This window comes from Balaenoptera ricei, chromosome 16, assembly GCF_028023285.1.
Source record: "Balaenoptera ricei isolate mBalRic1 chromosome 16, mBalRic1.hap2, whole genome shotgun sequence".
Classification (NCBI taxonomy): domain Eukaryota; kingdom Metazoa; phylum Chordata; class Mammalia; order Artiodactyla; family Balaenopteridae; genus Balaenoptera; species Balaenoptera ricei.
Window position 1 is genome coordinate 61,849,106 of NC_082654.1, and position 24,086 is coordinate 61,873,191.

At 37.4% G+C, this 24,086-nt stretch overlaps 1 protein-coding gene across 1 annotated transcript in view; it reads right to left on the minus strand.

Moving 5' to 3' along the window:
• Positions 1–24,086, minus strand: part of MCU (mitochondrial calcium uniporter) — a 231,389-nt gene that overhangs the window by 28,493 nt on the left and 178,810 nt on the right. Inside the window, exons 3-4 of the mRNA XM_059900385.1 lie at positions 2,778–2,948; positions 1,088–1,192 (exon numbers count right to left, since the gene is read on the minus strand). Coding sequence (XP_059756368.1) covers positions 1,088–1,192; positions 2,778–2,948 — 276 coding nt within the window. The remainder of the gene's footprint in view (positions 1–1,087; positions 1,193–2,777; positions 2,949–24,086) is intronic.

The following is a 24,086-nucleotide window of genomic DNA, read 5'->3' on the forward strand; positions in this document are numbered from 1 at the left end:
AAAAAGAAAGAATGGGATCATGAAAGGCTTCATGGAAGAGCTGACATTGATGATTTTGACCTGAGGAAATAGGAGGTTAGGAAGAAAAGAAAAAGGCATCTTAGAGGAAAGGTGAGAAAACACTGAGATGGCAAAGGAAAGAGCAAAGGAACTAGAGGGTGGAGGAAAAGTAGGCATCTTTTAAGAGGAAAAGAGAAAAACTTTAAAGGTAGATGTGGACCAGATTTTGGAGGCATTCAATACTTAGGCTTTTACTTAGAACTTTTTCTACATTAGACACAATTCTCAAAAGCAGAATGGAAAATAACAAATGTCCTAGGAAGCTGATGGAGGGGGTGGTGGTGGTGGAAGGGGAATTAACGACAGCAGTGAGTGACAATGAATATCAAGGGCAAAGAGAGAAAGATGACCAAAAGAGACACACTTCAAAATGTTATTTTAGAGGGCTATTTAGTAGCATCAGTACTGTGCAAAGCCATATCGGAGTGTGGGGTGAAAAGAAAAATCAGTAAAACGAACTTTGTCTTTATTTAAATTTTTGATATTTTGTTTATCATGGATTTTTTGCATTAACTTTGGTTTTTAAAAGTAGTTCATGAAAATATTTGATTACTGAGTTTTTTGGCACCGGAGGCAAATATCCCATTTTTTCGCCTAAAAGCATATTCTTGTCCGAAGTTCCCAAGGACTACTATTGTACAATAATTGACTTTCAAACTGCTAACCTTGAGCCATCAAAAAAAAGGGGTTAATTCCTGTTACAAATGTTTAAGAGGACAGGGAATTCCCTAATTTTTAAGAAAGATTGCCCCAATAACATTATTAAAATAATAAAACTTTTAGCTTGTATGGAAGGAAGGAGTTTAAGTTATGTAGAACACTCATTTATGTGAAACAGTGACAAGAGCTGATAATAAAGCATTCTGGTGTCTATGTTTTAGTCAGTGTACTAGCGAAGTGCTACCTATATGTAAAACTTTGACTGCTCTTTGAATACTGTCTGTTTCTCAAGTTTACCCAGGGGAAAAAAAGTTCTTTCCAAAAGCTGTTCTCACATTTCTCTGGCCTTATCAAGGTTACTTGTTACCTCTCTTTGGTGGTCGTACATGATACGTTAAGTCATTAATGACCAGTTTAAAGTCGTCAAGGAGGAGGAGGTCTATCCCTGTTGAGGCAGCAACTCGAACGCCATCTGTGAAAATTTAAATGTGAAAATTTGAAGGTCATATGTCCAAAATTATTCAAGAATGGTCAGGAAAAAAGCAATCCTCAAAACAGATTTTAAAATTATGTCTTCTCTTTTAAATTTCAGTTAACTTTTTGCCTTATCCCTAAGTTCTATGCTAAACAAAGTTTATACTATCTGAGGCTTTCTGTTTTCATGGCAATCTTCTTGGTGAAGATTTAACAACGTGTTTTTCTGGAAGAACTTTATGAACAAGTGAAATAATTACATAGATGTATAGGTGTCAGCTGGAAATCTAGGGTCACCGGGAGAGGTGCATGGATGTCTATGATGGAAGTTGGTTGAGTAAAACACCCCATGTTTTCTAATATATGGTACTTTGCAGTATAGTTACTGATTAGTTGCCAATAATCCAGCAGGGGCAGATGCTAGGGTTAGCAAAGTACACCAAGCTGATCTATTATTTATATTACAAGATGAGTTGAGAATTAAGAATATTTAAAATACTTAAACTACAGAAATGTGGCAAATTAGCAACAACTGAGTAAATCCAAGGGTAAATAGGTACTTACTGTACTAGGCTTTTACATTTTCTGTAGGTTTAAAAATTTTCAAAGTGAAAGTGGGAAAAATGTAAGGCACTTAAAAAAAAATAAATGAAATGGATATCATGTCAAATGGGAATTTTTAGTGCCTTATATTATTTTCAAACCATATGTCTATTTTGTAAACATTTATGTGAAAGACCTAAGAAGATTTAAAAAGAAGGCCTAATATTTCATATCTTCAGAGATGATGGCTCAACTATTAGAAAAGTTTAGTCTACACCTAAGGTAATGACAAAAGGTCTCAAAAGTATAAATGTGATTGATGGTTCATCTTTGCCCATGGCATTATATGTGAGGTGCTTTTGAATGAGATCCCTGTGTATATACCCTTGCTAAAACTGAGCAATCATATTCTGAAAATTGGGAGAGAAATCACTGTCTCTCTTGACATTTGCTAAGCAAAAGATTGTGTCCTAAAGTTAAGAGCATGGGATTCTTTTGCAGTGGTGTGTGTGTGTGTGTGTGTGTAAAAACAATTTGGAGTGAAATGATGGGTGGGTGGGAATTAATAATGAAGGTGTATGCCCAGTAGTGGGATTGCTGGGTGGTATGGTAGTTCTATTTTTAGTTTTTTAAGGAACCTCCATACTGTTCTCCATAGTGGCTGTATCAATTTATATTCCCACCAACAGCATGGGAGGGTCCCCTTTTCTCCACACCCTCTCCAGCATTTATTGTTTCTTGATTTTTTGATAATGGCCATTCTGACTGGCGTGAGGTGATACCTCATTGTAGTTTTGACTTGCATTTCTCTAATGATTGGTTATGTCGAGCATCTTTTCATGTGCCTCTTGTCCATCTGTATGTCTTCCTTGGTGAAATGTCTGTTTAATGGCCTATGTGGGAAAAGAACCTAAAAAAGAGTGGATATATGTAAATGTATAACTGATTCACTTTGCCGTACAGCAGAAACTAACAAAACATTGTAAAGCAACTAGGCTCCAATAAAAATTAAAAAAAAAAAATAATGAAGGTGACTATACCTGGTGAATAGATTGCAACTCTGTCAATTCCCCGATCCTCTTCTTGTAGTTGTCGTAAAAACACACCAACAGAGTCTGAGATAGGTTTGAGTGTAAACTGGCAGCGTTCACGCCGGGATGGTAGCCTCACAGATATCACAGGTAACCCATTTTGATACACCACTGTCACATCTGAATGAAAAAGACCCATAACCATATGATAATTAGATTTCATTATAAGTTAAAGTGACATTATTAATCTTCTTAAATGGGGGTTTATTATTATTAGTGTGGCTTAAAATGTTTTCTAAGGTTCAAGAATATGCCCTTTAGCTTTAGTTGAAGGTTATTCCAGGAAATGGCTTATGGAAGATCATATCTATCACACAATTCACTTTGCAGAAAAAAGAAAATATGCAAAGGATTATCTTTTAAGTGGGTCAAGGAGAGGCTTTCCCAGGAATTTAAGGTAAAGTTCTTGGTATTGGTGAATACAAACCCTGAATCCATTTAGGAAAATTTTATTAAGTAGCCAGAGATTGCTGGGCCAAATTCTATACCCTGTAGAAGGTGGCTCTTGGGAGCCAGAGCTTTTTTAAGAATCTGTGGGGAATGACATGTGAAAATACACTAATAAGTGAGACTTACTCAAGGACAATCAACTCATATTTCTGTAGTACATATAATATTATATCCAAGGTGCTTGATAAGTAAGCATTCTCTTATACAATTTGGACATATTATGATATAATAAAAAACAATTCCTTTTAAGTTCTCTTGAACATTTTCCTGAGGTTAGCAAGAGGCCAAAGCTCAACTTTTGGGATTTACTAACAAAACGTTATTAAGGGAACCATTATCATAAGCTACACAACTGAAAGGATTTTCTACAACAGAACGGCACAGAATTCCTTATTTCCTTATCTTGTTCCTTAACAGTCTTGATTTATAGAACCTTAGTCCCTAAAACAAATGTCAGAATAACTCTTTCAAAATAATTTTCAAATGAATCTTTTAATAAATAAATTTTGAACCAGAATTTTTTACACAAGCAACCAAGCATTTAAAGATGATAATTTAGGAATTTCCCTGATGGCACAGTGGATAAGACTTCGCGCTCCCAATGCAGGGGGCCTGGGTTCAATTCCTGGTCAGGGAGCTAGATCCCACATGCATGCTGCAACTAAGAGTTCACATGCCACAACTAAGGAGCCCACGTGCTGCAATTAAGGAGCCCACCTGCCACAAATAAGACCTGGTGCAACCAAATAAATATTAAAAAATAAATAAATAAAGATGATAATTTATCACTAGTCTGTGAAAGGAAAACAGGGTTTGGAATCAAATCTGGTATGGAATCCAGCCAAAAATAATTAATTAATTAATTAATTTAAAAAAACCCACTTAGCATACTGCTTTAAGATGAGTGATGTTTCTTTTTTAAAAATATTTTCTAAATTAATTAATTAATTTTTGGCTGCGTTGGGTCTTCCTTGCAGCACGCGGGCTTTCTCTAGTTGCGGCGAGCGGGGGCTACTCTTCATTGCGGTGTGCAGGCTGCTCATTGCGGTGGCTTCTCTTGTTGCGGAGCACGGGCTCTAGGCACCCGGGCTTCAGTAGTTGTGGCTCGTGGGCTCTAGAGCGCAGGCTTAGTAGTTGTGGCACACGGGCTTGGTTGCTCTGCAGCATGTGGGATCTTCCCGGACCAGGGCTCAAACCCTTGTCCCCTGCGTTGGCAGGCGGATTCTTAACCACTGTGCCACCAGGGAAGTCCCTGATAATGTTTCTTTATTAGCTTTTTTTAAGAATCAAAAGATACACTCCATAAAGTTTTTAAGGATTCGTATCCCTCAAAATTGAAGAGCTGAGAGGAAATATACATAGAATAATGTTCTGGAGATTCTAAATGCCTCAAACTTTTCATAGTTGTAGTCATTTACATCTTATTTCCTCACCTGGTCTAGTAAATTATAATGCCTACAATGAATACAAAAGCCTCACACTACATTGTTTCGTGACTTAAATTTTAGAAGTAACCCTTATTGAAGCATAGTTTATAAATAACAATATACACTCTTATTTTAAATGAACATTTGATGAATTTTGACATAATAATCAAGATAAAGAACATTTCCATTAGCCCCCCCAAATTCTCTTGATCCTGATTCAAGTTAACCCCTGGGCAACTACTGATTGGATTTTTTCACCACAGATTATATTTAGTTTTTCTAGAGTTTTATACTACTGGAATCATACAGCATGTACTCTTTTGTATCTGGCTTCTTTCTTTCAGCATAATGATTCTGAGATTCACCAGTGTTGCTGCATGCATTAGTAGTTAATTTGTTTTTATTGCTGAGTAGCATTTAAAATTGTGGATACACCACAATTTGTTCAATCATTCACCTGTTGATTGACATGTGGATTGTTTCCAGTTTTGGACTGCTATGAATAAACCCTTTACGATTATTTACTCACAAGTCTTTGTGTGGACATATGGTATACCTTTTCTCATCCTTTTACGTTTAACCTACCCACGTCTTTATATTTCAAGTGGGTTTCCTGCAGGCAGCATATGGTTGAGTCTTCCTATTTTATCCAATCTGACAATCTCTGTCTTTTAATTAAAGTGTGTATATCATTAGCATTTAATAAATTATAAATATTGTTGTGTATATCTGCCATCTTGCTACTTTTCTTGACTCTACTCTTCTTCCACTTTTCTTTGATTCATGCCCTCTTTTAGATTAACTGAGTATTTTTTTATTACATTTAATCTCTACTATTGACTTATTAACTGTACCTTTTCATGTTTTGGGGTTACTCTATAGCAGGTATTGCCAAACTTTTTCTGTAAAGGGGTAGAAGACATTAAGTACTTTAGGCTTTGTAGGCCATAAGATCTCTGCTGCAACTTTAGACTCTGCACTGTGGTGCAAAAGCAGCCCTAGGCAATATGTAAACGAATATGCATGGCTGTGTTTCAACAAACTTTATTTACAAAAATAAGGAGTGCACTGGACTTGGCCTATTGGGTTTGCTGAACCCTACTCAAGGGTTTACAATATACATCTTTAACTTATCACAGTTAACCTTCAAGTAATATCATACCACTTTAGGTATAGTGTAGAGAACCTTACAACAATATACTTCCATTCCCCCTGTATTGTTCTGTATTTTATTTCTACATGTTATAAACCACACAATACATTATTTTTACTTTGATAACTGATTATACTTTAAAGAAATTTTAAAATGAGAAAAATGTCTTTTATATTTATACACATATTTACCCTCTGGTGTTCCTCATTGTTTCTGGTATAGATCCATATTTCCATTTGGTATCATTTTCCTTTTGTCTCAAGAGCTTCCTTAAACATTTCTTGTTGTGCAGATACGTTCACAATAAATTCTCTCAGTTTTGGTAAAGTGAGAAAAAGTCTTTATTTCATCTTCAATTTTGAAAGACATTTTTGCTATGTAAAAAATTCTAGGTTGGCTCTTTTTTTTTTTTCCTTTTAGTGCTCTAAAGAACTTGCCTTCTGGTTTGCACAGTATATGATAAATTTGTGTACATTCTTATCTTTGTTCCTTTGTATGTAATATGTCTTTTTTCCTCTGGCTGCTTTTAATATTTTCTCTTTATCATTGGTTTTCAGCAATCTGATTATAATGTTCCTTTCTATGGTTTTCTTTATGATTACTCTGTTTGGGAATTGTTAAATTTCTTAGCTCTGTGGGCTCATCGTTCTCATCAAATTTGGAAAAATTTTGGCCATTATTCAAATATTTTTTATGTCTCCCACCCCTCTCCTTATGGGATTCCAATTACACTTATATTACACCATGTGGTACTATCACACAGGGCACTAAAACTCTTTTCATATTATTTTAGGAGTTTTCCCCTCTCAGATTCATTCTGGATAGTTTTAATTGCTATGTATGTCAATGTCACTGATCTTTTCCTCTGTAGTGTTTAATCTGCTATTAATTCCATTTATATTGGTTTTCATTTCAGATTATTTTTCACCTCTAGAAGTTCCCTTTGTTTATTGTTCTATTTTCTATTTTTCTTCATATCATGCTTATGTTTTCTTCTCTCTCTCTGAATATAAGGGTCACATTTATAATAACTATTTTAAAATCCTTGTCTGTTAATTCCATCATTTCTGTCATTTGTAGGTCTGGTTCTGTTGACTGATTCTGGCCCCCCCACCCCCCACCCTGCAGCTTCTTCACATGCCTAGTAATTTTTGATGGGAGATTAGACATTGTGACTTTTACACTGCTGAATACCGGATCTTGTTGTATAGTTAAGTTACTTGCATATTAGCTTGATCCTCTCAGGTCTTTTAAGACAGGTCTAGAGAATTCTTTATTCTAGGGCCAATTTGGCCCCACTTCCAAGTTATGGTTCTTCTGGGAGTCTCTGCTGAATGTTCATGTATTCAGTGATGTCTCTCCTCTCTAGCTGGTGGGAAGTCAAATTATTTCTGGCTCTGAGTGAGCACTAAGAGTTATTCATTTTACAGCTTCTGGTAATTGCTATTTCCTTGGAAGTTGGTATAGCCTGGCCTTGTGGTTTAGAATTTAACCAAAGCCTCAGGCTGCAAGCTGAAGCAATGTAAGGTTAATTTCATTTGCTTCTCTTTTCTCAGAGATCAAAGTCCTGTCTTGCCTACTGTCCAATGTTTAGAAACAGCATTTTCATGTATTCTGTCTGGTGTTCTAGCTGTTGACAGCAGGACAGTAATTCCCACAGCAGTTAATCCTTTGTGGATAAATGATTTGAATTTTTACATAAAAACTAAAAAGAAGCAAAGTCAGAAATCTCTGTTTATTCCTTCCAAAAGGAGAGTCTGAGTTTCCTAAGGAAAAAGAGGCCAAAAATAGTAATATGAACTTAATACATAGCATGTACCACCTAAAGTTTTCAATATCTAAAGTAACTTGAAATTTTTGTCATTTTCTTTCTCATTTTTAAAAGAATCCTTAGCAATCTATTGTTTCCGTAAAGTCAAAGCCAGCAACATAAATATTCCTATTTGTTCTATAAGCAGTAATGATGATGGGGTCATAAAATTAGGTGATTAACTTGTCTACCTGGTGTTTTCTTCCCCCCAATCCAGTCTTCTTTCTATTGATATATGCAAAAGTATTCACACACAGATTTCAAGAAGTAGACAGAGTTGGATTTAAATAAAAGATAGGAATCTGTGAATCTTAAACACATAAAGTATGGAAGATTTCACTAATACATCAGTTTCACAGGAAAGTGCTTAGGGGTTACTGTTTTTAAATAACTGAGACAAAGTCAACAGATAAAATTAAGGTCTTTATCACTCAGTTTAACTTTTTCCTTTAAAGATTATAAAGCCTTTAAAAGGAATTATATATGAAAGCTTTGAGAAACTCTGCACGGATAGCACATTTCAGAACTGACAAACCTTTATTACAATACTGCTTTTGAAATAAATCCCCAGGTCTCCTTCTTTCCCACACACTAGATTGTAATGCAAATGTTAGATTTCTTGTTGTGCAACCAAAGAATAACAATTACCATAGTTCCTCAAGTTTAACAATATACAAAATTGCTGTTGGTTGTAGTGAAGTCACAACGGGAATTTACAAGCTAATGACAGCTGTCAGCTACTATTCTCTAGAGATAAATACTCTTTTTAAGTGTAAATTGCATCAAGTAACTTTTTGGTTGGTTAAAAAAAATCTTTTGCTTTGATTTCCATTTCAATAAATAAGAAATAATCTAAGTATGTTCTATAGCAGTGTGGTTCAAAGAAACCTAGAAATTACGGGGCATCCCATACAAATACTGAGAGACAGAATATGACAACTGATTTAGGAATAAAAATTAAAAGGCCAGGAATTTTCCAGAGTAAGAAGAGAAGTGCAAGGACAACAGACACATGGGGTTGAAGAAGTATTTAAAAAAAAAAAAAGGCTTTGGAGCATTAGGTGTAGAAAAAATCATATAATACAAATGCTTGTTATTTAGCCAACTGTTAAAAATTTATAGTAGGAAAATTAGTTGGTGTTCAAAATAATTAGTAAAATCTCCTCTAAAATATATCATTTTATGAACACTGTTACTGAACACAAGTTCGTGTGCCTGATGCACAGTGAAGCCAAACAAACCAAAACATCAGAGTATGAAGCAGAGAAAGGTTTATTGCAGGGTCAATCAAGGAGAATGGGTGGCTTGTGCTCAAAAATCCCAAACTCCCCAATGGTTTTGGGGGAGAAGTTTTTATAGGCAAAGTTTGGGGTGAGGGCTGCAGGGTTTGTGACTTTCTTCTGATTGGTTGGTGGTGAGGTAACAGGGCGGTGCCCCAGGAATCATGCGCCCAGCCTGAAGTTACCATCTTCCACCTGGGTGGGGGCCTTAGTTCCTGCAGAAGAACTCAAAGATACTGTCATGTATATTCCTTGAGGAGGAACCAGGACCCTGCCCCAAGGCTGCACTATTGCTTAACTGTTCCTCCCTTGTTTCTGCATTCCCTCCCCTCCCTGATTAGCAACAGTGTGAATCAGCCCTTTGGAACTCAGGGAAGGCTGAGGCTGAATGAAGCCCATTTTCTACAAACAAGAAACAGGGACACAGAAAGGACTTGTACCCAGGAGCCCCACAGGGTCCTGCTTGGTTTCAACATGACTGTGTATCTCTTAAGGACTTATTATGAAAGGGAACTGGTACAATAAGGAAGCACATTTAGGGTGTTTTCTGCAGAGATACTTTGAACTGAACTTTATATTATATGATGGATGATTCCAGTGGTTTATGATCTTGCCATCACCTGTTTCTTTTCTTTCCCCTTTCTGTACTATTCTGCATCAAGAATGTGAAATACAATCATAGAATTTTAGTGTTGGAAGGGTCAGAGAAATCATACAGACTAATGCCCTTCTTCTACAGCTAAGAACAATAAAGCCCAGCAAGGTTAGATGAAGTTCCTAAGGTCCATCCATGTTGTCCCAAATGGCAAGACGTCCTCCTTTTTTATGGCTGAGTAATATGCTCTTGTACATATATACCACCTCTTGTTTATCCATTCATCTATCTATGGACACTTAGGCTGCGTCAATATCTTGGATATTGTAAATAATGCTACAATGAACACAGGGAAAAAATACCTGGAAGTAGAATTGCTTAATCATATAGTAGTTCTATTTTTAATTTTTTGAGGAACCTCCATACTGTTTTCCATAGTGGCTACACCAGTTTATCAATACATTCCCACCAACAGTGCATGAGGGTTCCCTTTTCTTCACATCCTCCCCAAAACTTGTTATTTCTAGTCTTTTTGATAATAGCCATTCTGACAGGTGTGAGTGATATCTCATTGTAGTTTTGATTTGCATTTTCCTGATGATTAGTGATATTGAGCATATTTTCATGTGTCTGTTGGTCATCTGTTTGTCTTCTTTGGAAAAATGTCTCTTCAGGTCCTTTGCCCATTTTTTAATCAGGTTGTTTGTTTCTTTGATGTTGAGTTGTATGAGTTCTTTATATAATTTGGACGTTAACCTCTTATCAGATATATCATTTGCAAATATCTTCTCCTATTCAGTAGGGTGCCTTTTCATTTTGTTGATAGTTTCCTTTGCTGTGCAAAAGCTTTTTAGTTTGATGTGGCCCCATTTGTTTAGTTTTGCTTTTGTTTACCTTGCCTGAGATGTATCCAAAAAATATTGCTAAGACCTATGTCAAAGAGTGTACTGCCTATGTTTTCTCCTAGGAGTTTTATGGTTTCAGGTCTTACATTTAAGTCTTTAACCCATTTTGAGTTTATTTTTGTATATGGTGTGAGAAAGTAGTCCATTTTGATTCTTTGGCATGTAGCTGTCCAGTTTTTCCAACATCATTTATTGAAGAGGCTGTCTTTTCCCCATTGTATATTCTTGCCTCCTTTGTTTTAGATTAATTGACCATGTAAGTGTGGGTTTATTTCTGCAATCTCGATTCTGGTCCATTGATCTATGTGTCTGTTTTTGTGCCAGTACCACACTATTTTGATGTGGTAGCTTTGTAGTATAGTCTGAAACCAGGGAATATGATACCTCCAGCTTTGTTCTTCTTTCTCAAGATTCTTTTGGCTATTCGGGGTCTTTTGTGTTTCCATACAAAGTTTGGGGTTATTTGTTCTAGTTCTGTGAAAAATGCCGTTGGTATTTTGATAGGGATTGCGCTGAATTTGTAGATTGCCTTGGGGAGTATGATCATTTTAACAAGATTAATTTTTCCAATACATGAGCATGGTATATCTTTCCATTTGTTCGTGTCATCTTGGATTTCTTTCATCAATGTCTTACAGTTTTCTGAGTACAAGTATTTACCACCTTGGTTAGATTTATTCCTAGGTATTTTATTGTTTTTGATGCAATTGTAAATGAGATTGTTTTCTTAATTTCTCTTCCTGATAGTTCATTGTTAGTTTATAGAAACATAACAGTTTTTTTTTTTTTTTTTTTTTTGGCTGCACCACGTGCCATCCAGGATCTTAGTTCCCCAACCAGGGATCGAACCTGTGCCCCCTGCAGTGGAAGTGCAGAGTCCTAACCACTGGAGCACCAGAGAATTCCTGCAACAGATTTCTATATATTAATTTTGTACACTGAAATTTAACTGAATTCATTTATTAGTTCTAATAGCTTTCTGGAGGCATGTTTTAGTTTCTGATATAAATTAGGCTAACTTTTTTTTTTCTTTTAGAGCTGTTTCACATTTTACTCCTTATGCCATCTGAAATATACTTTTGTGAAATAAGAAATCAACTGTAACAGAACCATTGACTCTGCCCCTTCTCCTGATTTACAAAGCTAATTCTATCACATGTCAAATTTCCATATATGCAAGGTTTCTCTAATCTGGTCCTACAATCTTTCCTGCACCAATACTTCACTGTTTTGAGTATTATGGTTTTAAAAATACATCTTAATATGTGGTTTAGGTAAACCTTTCCCTCCCCTTTCTACTCCAAATTTATCTTAAGTATTTGTATAGTTTTATTCTTTCATATGAATTTTTGAATAAGTTCATCAGTTCCTATTGAGGTTCATATTAACACTGTAGTGAGTTTATAAATTTGTGTGAGAGAAACTGACAATTGTTACAATGTTGTTCTCGTATTCATTAACATATTATAACTCTGCATTTATTTCTATCTTTTTTTAGGTCCTTCAATAAAGTTTATTCTTCTCAATAAATGCTGTACAGATTTTTTAATTAGTTTTCATTCATAGATACTTTCAAATAATTTATTTTTAATATTCACTTCTCTGTTCATAAATATAATTCCAAAAGTCCATATCATTAAATTATGATATATTAGACAAAACATAAGATTATCATTTTAAAAGAATAAATTAAATATTATTTAGGTGATAGTAAGGCCCTTCCTTATACATTAGGGCAAAAACATCCTCAGATTTACTTAGATATGTAAAATAATTTAAAATTTCTTTAAATTATTCATAGTATATTAAAAATGCTAAATCTGTCACATGCTATCATTTGAAGAATACTCATTTTGAAAAGCAGGTAAATATTTATGTAAAAAAATCTTTTCATATCAGTATAAGAAAGCCCAATTATAGAATCATAACTTTAGTAGTTTGATAAATCCAGTCATTTGGGTCCTTCCAACTGGTAGTATAAATTAACTTAGTGAAATCAGCTATATATTTCATTGTGAACCTAAGGTGAATTAGTATTTGTACAACTGAACCTCTCTCTTTAGAACTATGTAAAAACATTTGTGTGAAGTTATTACGAGGCTTAAATGATAAAAGTTGTGAAAACACTTAAAGTTATAAATCTTTTAAAAATACATGGTATTATTGGTTTTATGTTAAATAGTAGTACAACCTATGTACCTTTCATTAAATCTGGTTCTTTTAAAATCTGTTTATGAAGATAATTAATCTCTCATAAATGTCAAAAGCATTTGTGCTAAGTAAAAGGTCATCCTCTTCCTTCCTTCCATTCATCTACTCATTCTACTGAGAATTAACTATTTTATTTTGCTTTTGTAAAAATAAAATCCTGTCCTAATATAGTGCTCTAACATATTTTTCTTTTTACGAATAATGCTTTTGGGACTTCCCTGGTGGTGCAGTGGTTAAGAATCCGCCTGCCAACACAGGGGGCATGGGTTCGAGCCCTGGTCTGGGAAGATCCCACATGCCGCGGAGCAACTAAGCCCATGCACCACAACTACTGAGCCTGCGCTCTAGAGACCACGAGCCACAACTACTGAGCCTGAGTGCCACAACTACTGAAGCCCGCATGCCTAGAACCTGTGCTCCGCAGCAAGAGAAGCCACCACAACGAGAAGCCCACGCATCGCAACGAAGAATAGCCCCCTGCTCACTACAACTACAGAAAGCCTGCGTGCAGCAATGAAGACCCAATGCAGCCAAAATAAATAAATAAATAATATTTAAACAAACAAACAAAAAAGAATAATGCTTTATATGGTGCTGCTTTGAAAGTAACTTCATTAAACCTTGACCCTTGGTCCACTTTAATTTCTGGGTGGTAAAAAGTGGAATATAATCCTGAAGTACAGAGAGTCAAGTGCAGTAGAAGAATGATGGATTTTGGAATCTCAGATTTGGTAGTACTGAATTTCTACCACAGGAGATACCTTGAATGCATGAGCCCATTACTGAATATAACTTTACCTCCGTTTCCTTACCTATAATGCAGAGTCTAATACCTCAGAAGGCTGCTTAGGAGATTCAATGAGAATATGGAAAAACGCTTGCCTTAATAGTTTTTCTTGCTTTTTCTAAAATCTACAGTCTTAAAACCCAAAGCCTAAAATCATATAAGTTTCCATGAGAAAATTTCCAATCATGCCTTTAAACCCCAAGAGAACAAAAATGACTTGTTCCACTGAGGGCAACAAGGGGAAAGAAAAAAAGCTTAAGTTATACAAACAAATTCCATGTGCCTAGGTATTTTTGGATAATAGACCTCCTTGAGAACCTGAAGAAGGTATGGATTCCCTTCTTAGACCTACTTCCTGAAAAAATTCAAAGTGATTTATACATAAAAATTTTAGATACCATCATTTTGTTGCATTGGAAAATGACTTCCTTCATATTACCTGCTATGGACTGAATTGTGATCTCCCAAAATTTGTATTTTGAAGCTCGAATTCCCCATGTGACTATCTGGAGATAGTGTCTTTAAGAGGTGATTAAGGTTAAAGGAGAAGATAAGGGTGGGGCTCTAATCTGATAGGACAATGGCTTTATATGAAGAGTAAGAGCTTTCCCCACCCCCCACCATGTGGGGACACAGTGAGAAGGTGGTCATCTGGAAGCTAGGAATAGTTCTTACCAGAGCCTAACCATGCTGGCACCCTGATCTTGGACTTCTAGTCTCCAAAACTGTGAGAAAATAAAATTTTGTTGTTTAAGCCACCCAGTCTACAGTATTTTGTTATGAGCAGACTACTGCATTGCAGTATTTTAAAAATAAATGTTTACAAAAACTGAAGCATTTTACCTCATTTTAAATCAAAATTAACAGCCATTTTCTGTTCTTTTTTTTTTAAGAAATAAAACAAAAATTTACAAATTAAAACAGAAAATAAACTTTAATTCTATATAAAAGAACATTTCAATTACAAGGCTGCTATTGTTTGGCTTGAATAAAGAAGTCACACAGTGGCCTGGTTTGGGAACATGATAACTTGGACATTATCTTTGATATCTAAAAAGGTTGTACCTTTCTGTTTTGACGAAAAGAAGTTGTAAAAACTCTGAGACTCTGGGAGAGGTATGTGGTAACAAACATAATCACAGCTCTCATAGTTCACTTCACCAGATGATGCTTGGCTAGGCATGTGCAAGGAACCTAAGATTTCTCTAAGACTCTTAGAATTGAATTCATATCACTCACTGTTTTGATGCAATATCAATAGTGAAACGATTGGAAATCCGAGTTCCAGTTTTAAGGTTTCTGAGTGGAGGTAATCTTCAAGAGCTCTAAGGTTTTTCTAATTCTTGTAGAGAAACTGACAAACCTCTCCATTCATGACTAGCCTAGAGAGAAACTTCCTACAGCAGCTGGAAAATTCACAAGGTTGTCTATTTCTACCTACTTCACAGCTACAGCTTGGTTGAAAGGGTTCATGATTTTTCTACCAAATCCATAATAATGACTGTAAGGTCTTGAATTGGAAGATTATGCTCATTCATAAAGGCCCAAATATCCCCAAGTAAATCAAGCCACAACTAAACACTTCCTTGTGATAAACTTTCTCTTCTCTTAAAAAGCAAACTCCTCTCCAAAGTTTAATCTAACAAAGGAAAAATTTCTATTTTGATTCTTTTTCTCATAAAATCTTGTTCTCATAATAGTGATTACTTCTGTGGTAGCAGGCAGGCCTTCTTTTAGGGCTGTTCAAAGTCTTCACTGCCAGTATGTGCCAATGAAAAAAACCAATGTATTATTGCAATGGGTAGAGCTCCTTTCTTCTCTGAGGCCGTATACGTATGCATGTCTCTAAGTTTGGAAGATGTGCCATCTGTTCGTAGAGTACCAAGATCTTCCTTAGAGTAAAAAAAAATTTTTTTTCCTGGTAGTTATTTTGGAAAAGAAATTTAACACTATTTCAAAGATGGTGATAGCCATTAATGTTAACAGCTTTTCTAATTTCCACAAGAAATCACATATTTGGGATTTTTCTTTGTATCAACATGCATATTAACAGACAAAAACTAGAAACTAACTCCTTAGAGCAATATCAGTAGTTTCATGAAGTCGCATGCATTCTGGACAAAAATTGGATAGTTTCCAATTCCCTCAAAACTTACTTCAAAATATTGAAACAAGTGACAGCAATCCTAGAATGGATAACATCATCTGAAATTTGACATAAATTTACTTCTGCTCCACACTAAGCCAGTTTAAATACTGTCAGCACATAAAGCTTAAACGTCTTTCCATGTTCATGTGGCTGTTTTTCTTAGCAATGTGAAAGTCAATTTTATACAAGCCTTCAAAAAAAGACTTTTGTGATGGAACACGTTCAACCATATTTTGGTATTTTCAAAATATGAAACTTCTACTTACAAAAAAAAATTCAAACTGTAGGATATATTTTTAAAATGGAAAAATAAAATGGTGTTTCAGCTTTCCCAACTTCACATTTAGGTTGATGAGAACTCTGCCCACATTAAAACACTGTGGCTTTCTCTTCTATCATTTTTCATGATTTCATTACTTTCATTTCTTTTTTGTTGTCAAGTTTTTAAAAGTTGGAATGAAAGACAGTGGTGGGGTATGTTTATGTCCTCAATATAATGATGACAATAAATATAGAATCTCCAACTGTATATGAGCAGCTATTAATAATAAAACATGATTTAAAAAGTCCACCCTTTCCCACAAATTTATTTTAAAAGTAACAGGAAAAATTCTAGAATATAAAAAGAACTCTTACAAATCAATACTAAGAAGACAGTCCATTTTTTTAAATGGGCAAAAAGTTTGGGCACTTCATCAAAGAAAATATTTGAATGGTTAATGAGTATATTAACAGATGCCCAACATCTTGGTCATCAGTGAAATGCAAATTAAAACCACAATGAAATAATACTACAAATCCACTACAATGTCTATAATCAAGAAGACTGACCATACCAAGTGTTGGGGAGGATACGGGGAAACTGGAACACTTAAACACTGTTGGTAGGAATGCAAAGTGGGACAGCTACTTTGGAAAACAATTTTGCAGTTTCTTAAAAAGTTAAGCACATGATGAAAGAAACTGAAGACCACACAAACAGTTGGAAAGATATACCGTGTTCTTGGATTGGAAGAATCAATATTGTTAAAATGACCACACTACTCAAGGCAGTGTAAAGATTTAATGCAATCCCTGTCAAATTACCAATGGCATTTTTCACAGAACTGGAACCAAAAAATTTTAAGTTTGTATGGAAACACAAAAGACCCTGAATAGCCAAAACAATCTTGAGAAAGAAGAACGGAGCTGGAGGAATCATGCTCCCTGACTTCAGACCATACTATGAAGCTACAGTCATCAAAACAGTATGGTACTGGCACAAAAACAGACACATAGATCAATGGAACAGGACAGAAGGCCCAGAAATAAACCCACGCACTTACGGTCAATTAATCTATGACAAAGGAGGCAAGAATACAATGGAGAAAAGAAAGTCTCTTCAATAAGTGGTGCTGGGAAAACTGGGCAGCTACATGTAAAAGAATGAAATCAGAAGATTCTCTAACACCATATACAAAAATAAACTAAAAATGGATTAAAGACCTAAATGTAAGACTGGATACTATAAAACTCCTAGAGGAAAACATAAGCAGAACACTCTTTGACATAAATCATAGCAATAATTTTTGGCTCTGTCTCCTAGAATAATAGAAACAAAAGCAAAAATAAACAAATGGGACCTAATTAAACTTAAAAGGTTTTGCACAGCAAAGGAAACCATAAACAAAACAAAATGAAAAGATAACATACAGAATGGGAGAAAATATTTGCAAATGAATTGACCGACAAGGGCTTACTTTCCAAAATATACAAACAGTTTGTACAGCTCAATACTAAAAAAAACCCAACCCAATTAAAAAAATGGGCAGAAGACCTAAATAGACATTTCTCCAAAGGAGACATACATGAGACACATGGAAAGATGTTCAACATCACTAATTATTAGAGAAATGCAAATCAAAACTACAATGAGGTACCACCTAACACCAGTCAGAATGGCCATCATCAAAAAGTCTACAAATAATAAATGCTGGAAAGGGTGTGGAGAAAAGGGAACCCTCCTACACTGTTGGTGGGAATGTAAACTGATGTAGTCACTATGGAGAAAAGTATGGAGTTTCCTTAAAAAACTAAAGATAGAGTTACCATATGATCCAGCAATCCCACTCCTGGGCATATATATGGAAAAGACGAAAACTCTAATTTGAAAAGATACATGCATCCCAATGTTCATAGCAGCAAGACATGGAACCAATCTAAATGTTCATCGACAGATGAATGGATAAAGAAGTGGTATATATATACAATGGAAATAATGCCATTTGCAGCAATAATGGATGGACCTGGAGATTATCATACTAAGTGAAGTCAGAGAGACAAATATTATATGATATCATTCATATATGGAATCTAAAAAAAAATACAAATGAACTTATTTACAAAACAGAAATAGAGTCAACCGTAAGATGGCGGAAGAGTAAGACGCGGAGATCACCTTCCTTCCCACAGATACAGTAGAAATACATCTACACGTGGAACTGCTCCTACAGAACACCCACTGAACGCTGGCAGAAGACGTCAGACCTCCCAAAAGGCAAGAAACTCCCCACGTACCTGGGTAGGGCAAAAGAAAAAAGAAATAACAGAGACAAAAGAATAGGGACGGCACCTGCACCAGTGGGAGGGAGCTGTGAAGGAGGAAAGATTTCCACGCACTAGGAGCCCCTTCGCGGGCAGAGACTGCGGGTGGCAGAGGGGGGAAGCTTCAGAGCCACGGAGGAGAGCGCAGCCACAGTGGTGAGGAGGGCACAGCAGAGAGATTCCCGCACTTCCCGCACGGAGGCTCGGCGCTGACCAGCACTCACCAGCCCGAGAGACTTGTCTGCTCAGCCGCCGGGGCGGGCGGGGCTGGGAGCTGAGGCTCGGGCTTCGGTCGCAGGGAGAGGACTGGGGCTGGCTGCGTGAACACAGCCTGAAGGGGTTAGTGCACCACAACTAGCCGGGAGGGAGTCCGGGAAAAAGTCTGCAGCTGCCGAAGAGGCAGGAGACTTTTTCTTCCCTGTTTCCTGGTGCGCGAGGAGAGGGGATTCAGAGCGCCGCCTAAACGAACTTCAGAGACGGGCGCGAGCCGCAGCTAACAGCGCGGACCCCATAGCAACAGGGGCGCAGAGGGAAAAACGGAGAGACTCCCGCACGGAGGCTCGGCGCCGAGCAGCGCTCACCAGCCCGAGAGGCTTGTCTGCTCCCCCGCCGGGGCGGGCGGGGCTGGGAGCGGAGGCTCGGGCTTCGGTAGGATCACAGGGAGAGGACTGGGGTTGGCGGCGTGAACACAGCCTGAAGGGGTTAGCGCACCACAGCTGGCTGGGAGGGAGACTGGGAAAAAGTCTGCAGCTGCCGAAGAGGCAAGAGACTTTTTCTTGCCTCTTTGTTTCGCGGCGCGCAAGGAGAGGGGATTCAGAGCGCCGCCTAAACGAACTCCAGAGACTGGCGCGAGCCGCGGCTATCAGCGCGGACCCCAGAGACGGGCGTGAGACGCTGGGGCTGCTGCTGCCGCCTCCAAGAAGCCTGTGTGCGAGCACAGGTCACTCTCCACACCGCCCCTCCCGGGAGCCCGTGCAGCCCGCCACTGCCAGCGTCCCGTGATCCAGGGACAACATCCCCCGGGAGAACGCACTGCGCGCCTCAGGCTGCTGCAACGTCACGCCGGCCTCTGACGCCGCAGGCTCGCCCCGCCTCCTCTGTACCCTCCCTCCCCGCGGCCTGGGTGAGCCAGAGTCCCCGAAGCAGCTGCTCCTTTAACCCCGTCCTGTCTGGGCGGGGAACAGACGCCCTCAGGCGACCTACACGCAGAGGCGGGTCCAAATCCAAAGCTGATCCCCAGGAGCTGTGCGAACAGAGAAGAGGAGGGGAAATCTGTCCCAGCAGCCTCAGAAGAAGCGGATTAAAACTCCACAAACAACTTGATGTGCCTGCATCTGTTGAATACCTGAATAGACAACGAATCATCCCAAATTCAGGAGGTGGACTTTGGGAGCAGGATATATTAATTTTTCCCCTTTTCCTTTTTTTTTTTGTGAGTGTATATGTATATGCTTCTGGGGTAGATTTTGTCTGTATAGCTTTGCTTTACAATAGCTTTATTTTACTTCACTATATTATAGCTTTCTTTCTTTTCTTTCTTTCTTTCTTTCCTTCCTTCCTTCCTTCCTTCCTTCCTTCCTTCCTCCTTCCTTCCTTCCTTCCTTCCTTCCTTCCTTCCTTTCTTTCTTTCTTTCTATTTTTTCTCCCTTTTACTCTGAGCCATGTGGACGAAAGGCTCTTGGTGCTTCAGCCAGGCATCAGGGCCGTACCTCGGAGGTGGGAGAGCCAACTTCAGGACACTGGTCCACAAGAGACCTCCCAGCTCCACGTAATACCAAACGGCAAAAATCTCTCAGAGATCTCCATCTCAACATCAAGACCCAGCATCACTCAATGACCAGCAAGCTACAGTGCTGAACACCCTATGCCAAACAACTAGCAAGACAGGAACACAGCCTCATCCATTAGCAGAGAGGCTGCCTAAAATCATAATAAGGCCACAGACACCCCAAAATACACCACCAGACGTGGACGTGCCCACCAGAAAGACAAGATCCAGCCTCATCCACCAGAGCTCAGGCACTAGTTCCCTCCACCAGGAAGCCTACACAACCCACTGAACCAACCTTAGCCACTGGGGACAGATACCAAAAACAACGGGAACTACAAACCTGCAACCTGTGATAAGGAGACCCCAAACACAGTAAGATAAGCAAAATGAGACGACAGAAAAACACACAGCAGATGAAGGAGCAGGGTCAAAACACACTAGACTTAACAAATGAAGAGGAAATAGGTAGTCTACCTGAAAAAGAATTCAGAATAATGATAGTAAGGATGATCCAAAATCTTGGAAATAGAATAGACAAAATGCAAGAAGCATTTAACAAGGACGTAGAAGAACTAAAGAGGAATCAAGCAATGATGAAAAACACAATAAATGAAATTAAAAATACTCTAGATGGGATCAATAGCAGAATAACTGAGGCAGAAGAAAGGATAAGTGACCTGGAAGATAAAATGGTGGAAATAACTACTGCAGAGCAGGATAAAGAAAAAAGAATGAAAAGAACTGAGGACAGTCTCAGAGACCTCTGGGACAGCATTAAACGCACCAACATTCGAATTATAGGGGTCCCAGAAGAAGAAGAGAAAAAGAAAGGGACTGAGAAAATATTTGAAGAGATTATAGTTGAAAACTTCCCTAATATGGGAAAGGAAATAGTTAATCAAGTCCTGGAAGCACAGAGAGTCCCATACAGGATAAACCCAAGGAGAAACACGCCAAGACACATATTAATCAAACTGTCAAAAATTAAATATAAGGAAAACATATTAAAGGCAGCAAGGGAAAAAAAACAAATAACACACAAGGGAATCCCCATAAGGTTAACATCTGATCTTTCAGCAGAAACTCTGCAAGCCAGAAGGGAGTGGCAGGATATACTTAAAGTGATGAAGGAGAAGAACCTACAACCAAGATTACTCTACCCAGCAAGGATCTCATTCAAATGTGATGGAGAAATTAAAACCTTTACAGACAAGCAAAAGCTGAGAGAGTTCAGCACTACCAAACCAGCTTTACAACAAATGCTAAAGGAACTTCTCTAGGCAAGAAACACAAGAGGAGGAAAACACCTACAATAACAAACCCAAAACATTTAAGAAAATGGGAATAGGAACATACATATCGATAATTACCTTGAATGTAAATGGATTAAATGCTCCCACCAAAAGACACAGGCTGGCTGAATGGATACAAAAACAAGACCCATATATATGCTGTCTACAAGAGACCCACTTCAGACCTAGAAACACATACAGACTGAAAGTGAGGGGATGGAAAAAGATATTCCATGCAAATGGAAATCAAAAGAAAGCTGGAGTAGCAATTCTCATATCAGACAAAATAGACTTTAAAATAAAGACTATTACAAGAGACAAAGAAGGACACTATATAATGATCAAGGGATCGATCCAAGAGGAAGGTATAACAATTGTAAATATTTATGCACCCAACATAGGAGCACCTCAATACATAAGGCAAGTACTAACAGCCATAAAAGGGGAAATCGACAGCAACACAATCATAGTAGGGGACTTTAACACCCCACTTTCACCAATGGACAGATCATCCAAAATGAAAATAAATAAGGAAACACAAGCTTTAAATGATACATTAAACAAGATGGACTTAATCGATATTTATAGGACATTCCACCCAAAAACAACAGAATACACATTTTTCTCAAGTGCTCATGGAACATTCTCCAGGATAGATCATATCTTGGGTCACAAATCAAACCTTGGTAAATTTAAGAAAATTGAAATCGTATCAAGTATCTTTTCCGACCACAACGCTATGAGACTAGATATCAATTACAGGAAAAGATCTGTAAAGTATACAAACACATGGAGGCTACACAATACATTACTTAATAATGAAGTGATTACTGAAGAAATCAAAGGGGAAATCAAAAAATACCTAGAAATAAATGACAATGGAGATACGACGACCCAAAACCTATGGGACGCAGCAAAAGCAGTGCTAAGAGGGAAGTTTATAGCAATACAAGCCTACCTCAAGAAACAGGAAACATCTCGAATAAACAACCTAACCTTGCACCTAAAGCAATTAGAGAAAGAAGAACAAAAAAACCCCAAAGCCAGCAGAAGGAAAGAAATTATAAAGATCAGGTCAGAAATAAATGAAAAAGAAATGAAGGAAACAATAGCAAAAATCAATGAAACTAAAAGCTGGTTCTTTGAGAAGATAAACAAAATTGATAAACCATTAGCCAGACTCATCAAGAGAAAAAGGGAGAAGACTCAGATCAATAGAATTAGAAATGAAAAAGGAGAAATAACCACTGACACTGCAGAAATACAAAAGATCATGAGAGATTACTACAAGCAACTCTATGCCAATAAAATGGACAACCTGGAAGAAATGGACAGATTCTTAGAAATGCACAAACTGCCGAGACTGAACCAGGAAGAACTAGAAAATATGAACAGACCAATCACAAGCACTGAAATTGAAACTGTGATTAAAAACCTTCCAACAAACAAAAGCCCAGGACCAGATGGCTTCACAGGTGAATTCTATCAAACATTTAGAGAAGAGCTAACACCTATCCTTCTCAAACTCTTCCAAAATATTGCAGAGGGAGGAACACTCCCAAACTCATTCTACGAGGCCACCATCACCCTGATACCAAAACCAGACAAAGATGTCACAAAGAAAGAAAACTACAGGCCAATATCACTGATGAACATAGATGCAAAAATCCTCAACAAAATACTCGCAAACAGAATCCAACAGCACATTAAAAGGATCATACACCATGATCAAGTGGGGTTTATCCCAGGAATGCAAGGATTCTTCAATATACGCAAATCAATCAATGTGATACACCATATTAACAAATTGAAGGAGAAAAACCATATGATCATCTCAATAGATGCAGAGAAAGCTTTCGACAAAATTCAACACCCATTTATGATAAAAGCCCTGCAGAAAGTAGGCATAGAGGGAACTTTCCTCAACATAATAAAGACCATATATGACAAACCCACAGCCAACATTGTCCTCAATGGTGAAAAACTGAAACCATTTCCACTAAGATCAGGAACAAGACAAGGTTGCCCACTCTCACCACTATTATTCAACATAGTTTTGGAAGTCCTAGCCACAGCAATCAGAGAAGACAAAGAAATAAAAGGAATCCAAATCGGAAAAGAAGAAGTAAAGCTGTCACTATTTGCAGATGACATGATACTATACATAGAGAATCCTAAAGAGGCTACCAGAAAACTCCTAGAGCTAATCAATGAATTTGGTAAAGTAGCAGGATACAAAATTAATGCACAGAAATCGCTTGCATTTCTATACACTAATGACGAAAAATCTGAAAGTGAAATTAAGAAAACACTCCCGTTTACCATTGCAACAAAAAGAATAAGATATCTAGGAATAAACCTACCTAAGGAGACAAAAGACCTGTATGCAGAAAATTATAAGACACTGATGAAAGAAATTAAAGATGATACAAATAGATGGAGAGATATACCATGTTCCTGGATTGGAAGAATCAACATTGTGAAAATGACTCTACTACCCAAAGCAATCTACAGATTCAATGCAATTCCTATCAAACTACCACTGGCATTTTTCACAGAACTAGAACAAAAAATTTCACAATTTGTATGGAAACACAAAAGACCCCGAATAGCCAAAGCAATCTTGAGAACGAAAAATGGAGCTGGGGGAATCAGGCTCCCTGACTTCAGACTATACTACAAAGCTTCAGTAATCAAGACAGTTTGGTACTGGCACAAAAACAGAAATATAGACCAATGGAACAGGATAGAAAGCCCAGAGATAAACCCACACACATATGGTCACCTTATCTTTGATAAAGGAGGCAAGCATATACAGTGGAGAAAAGACAGCCTCTTCAATAAG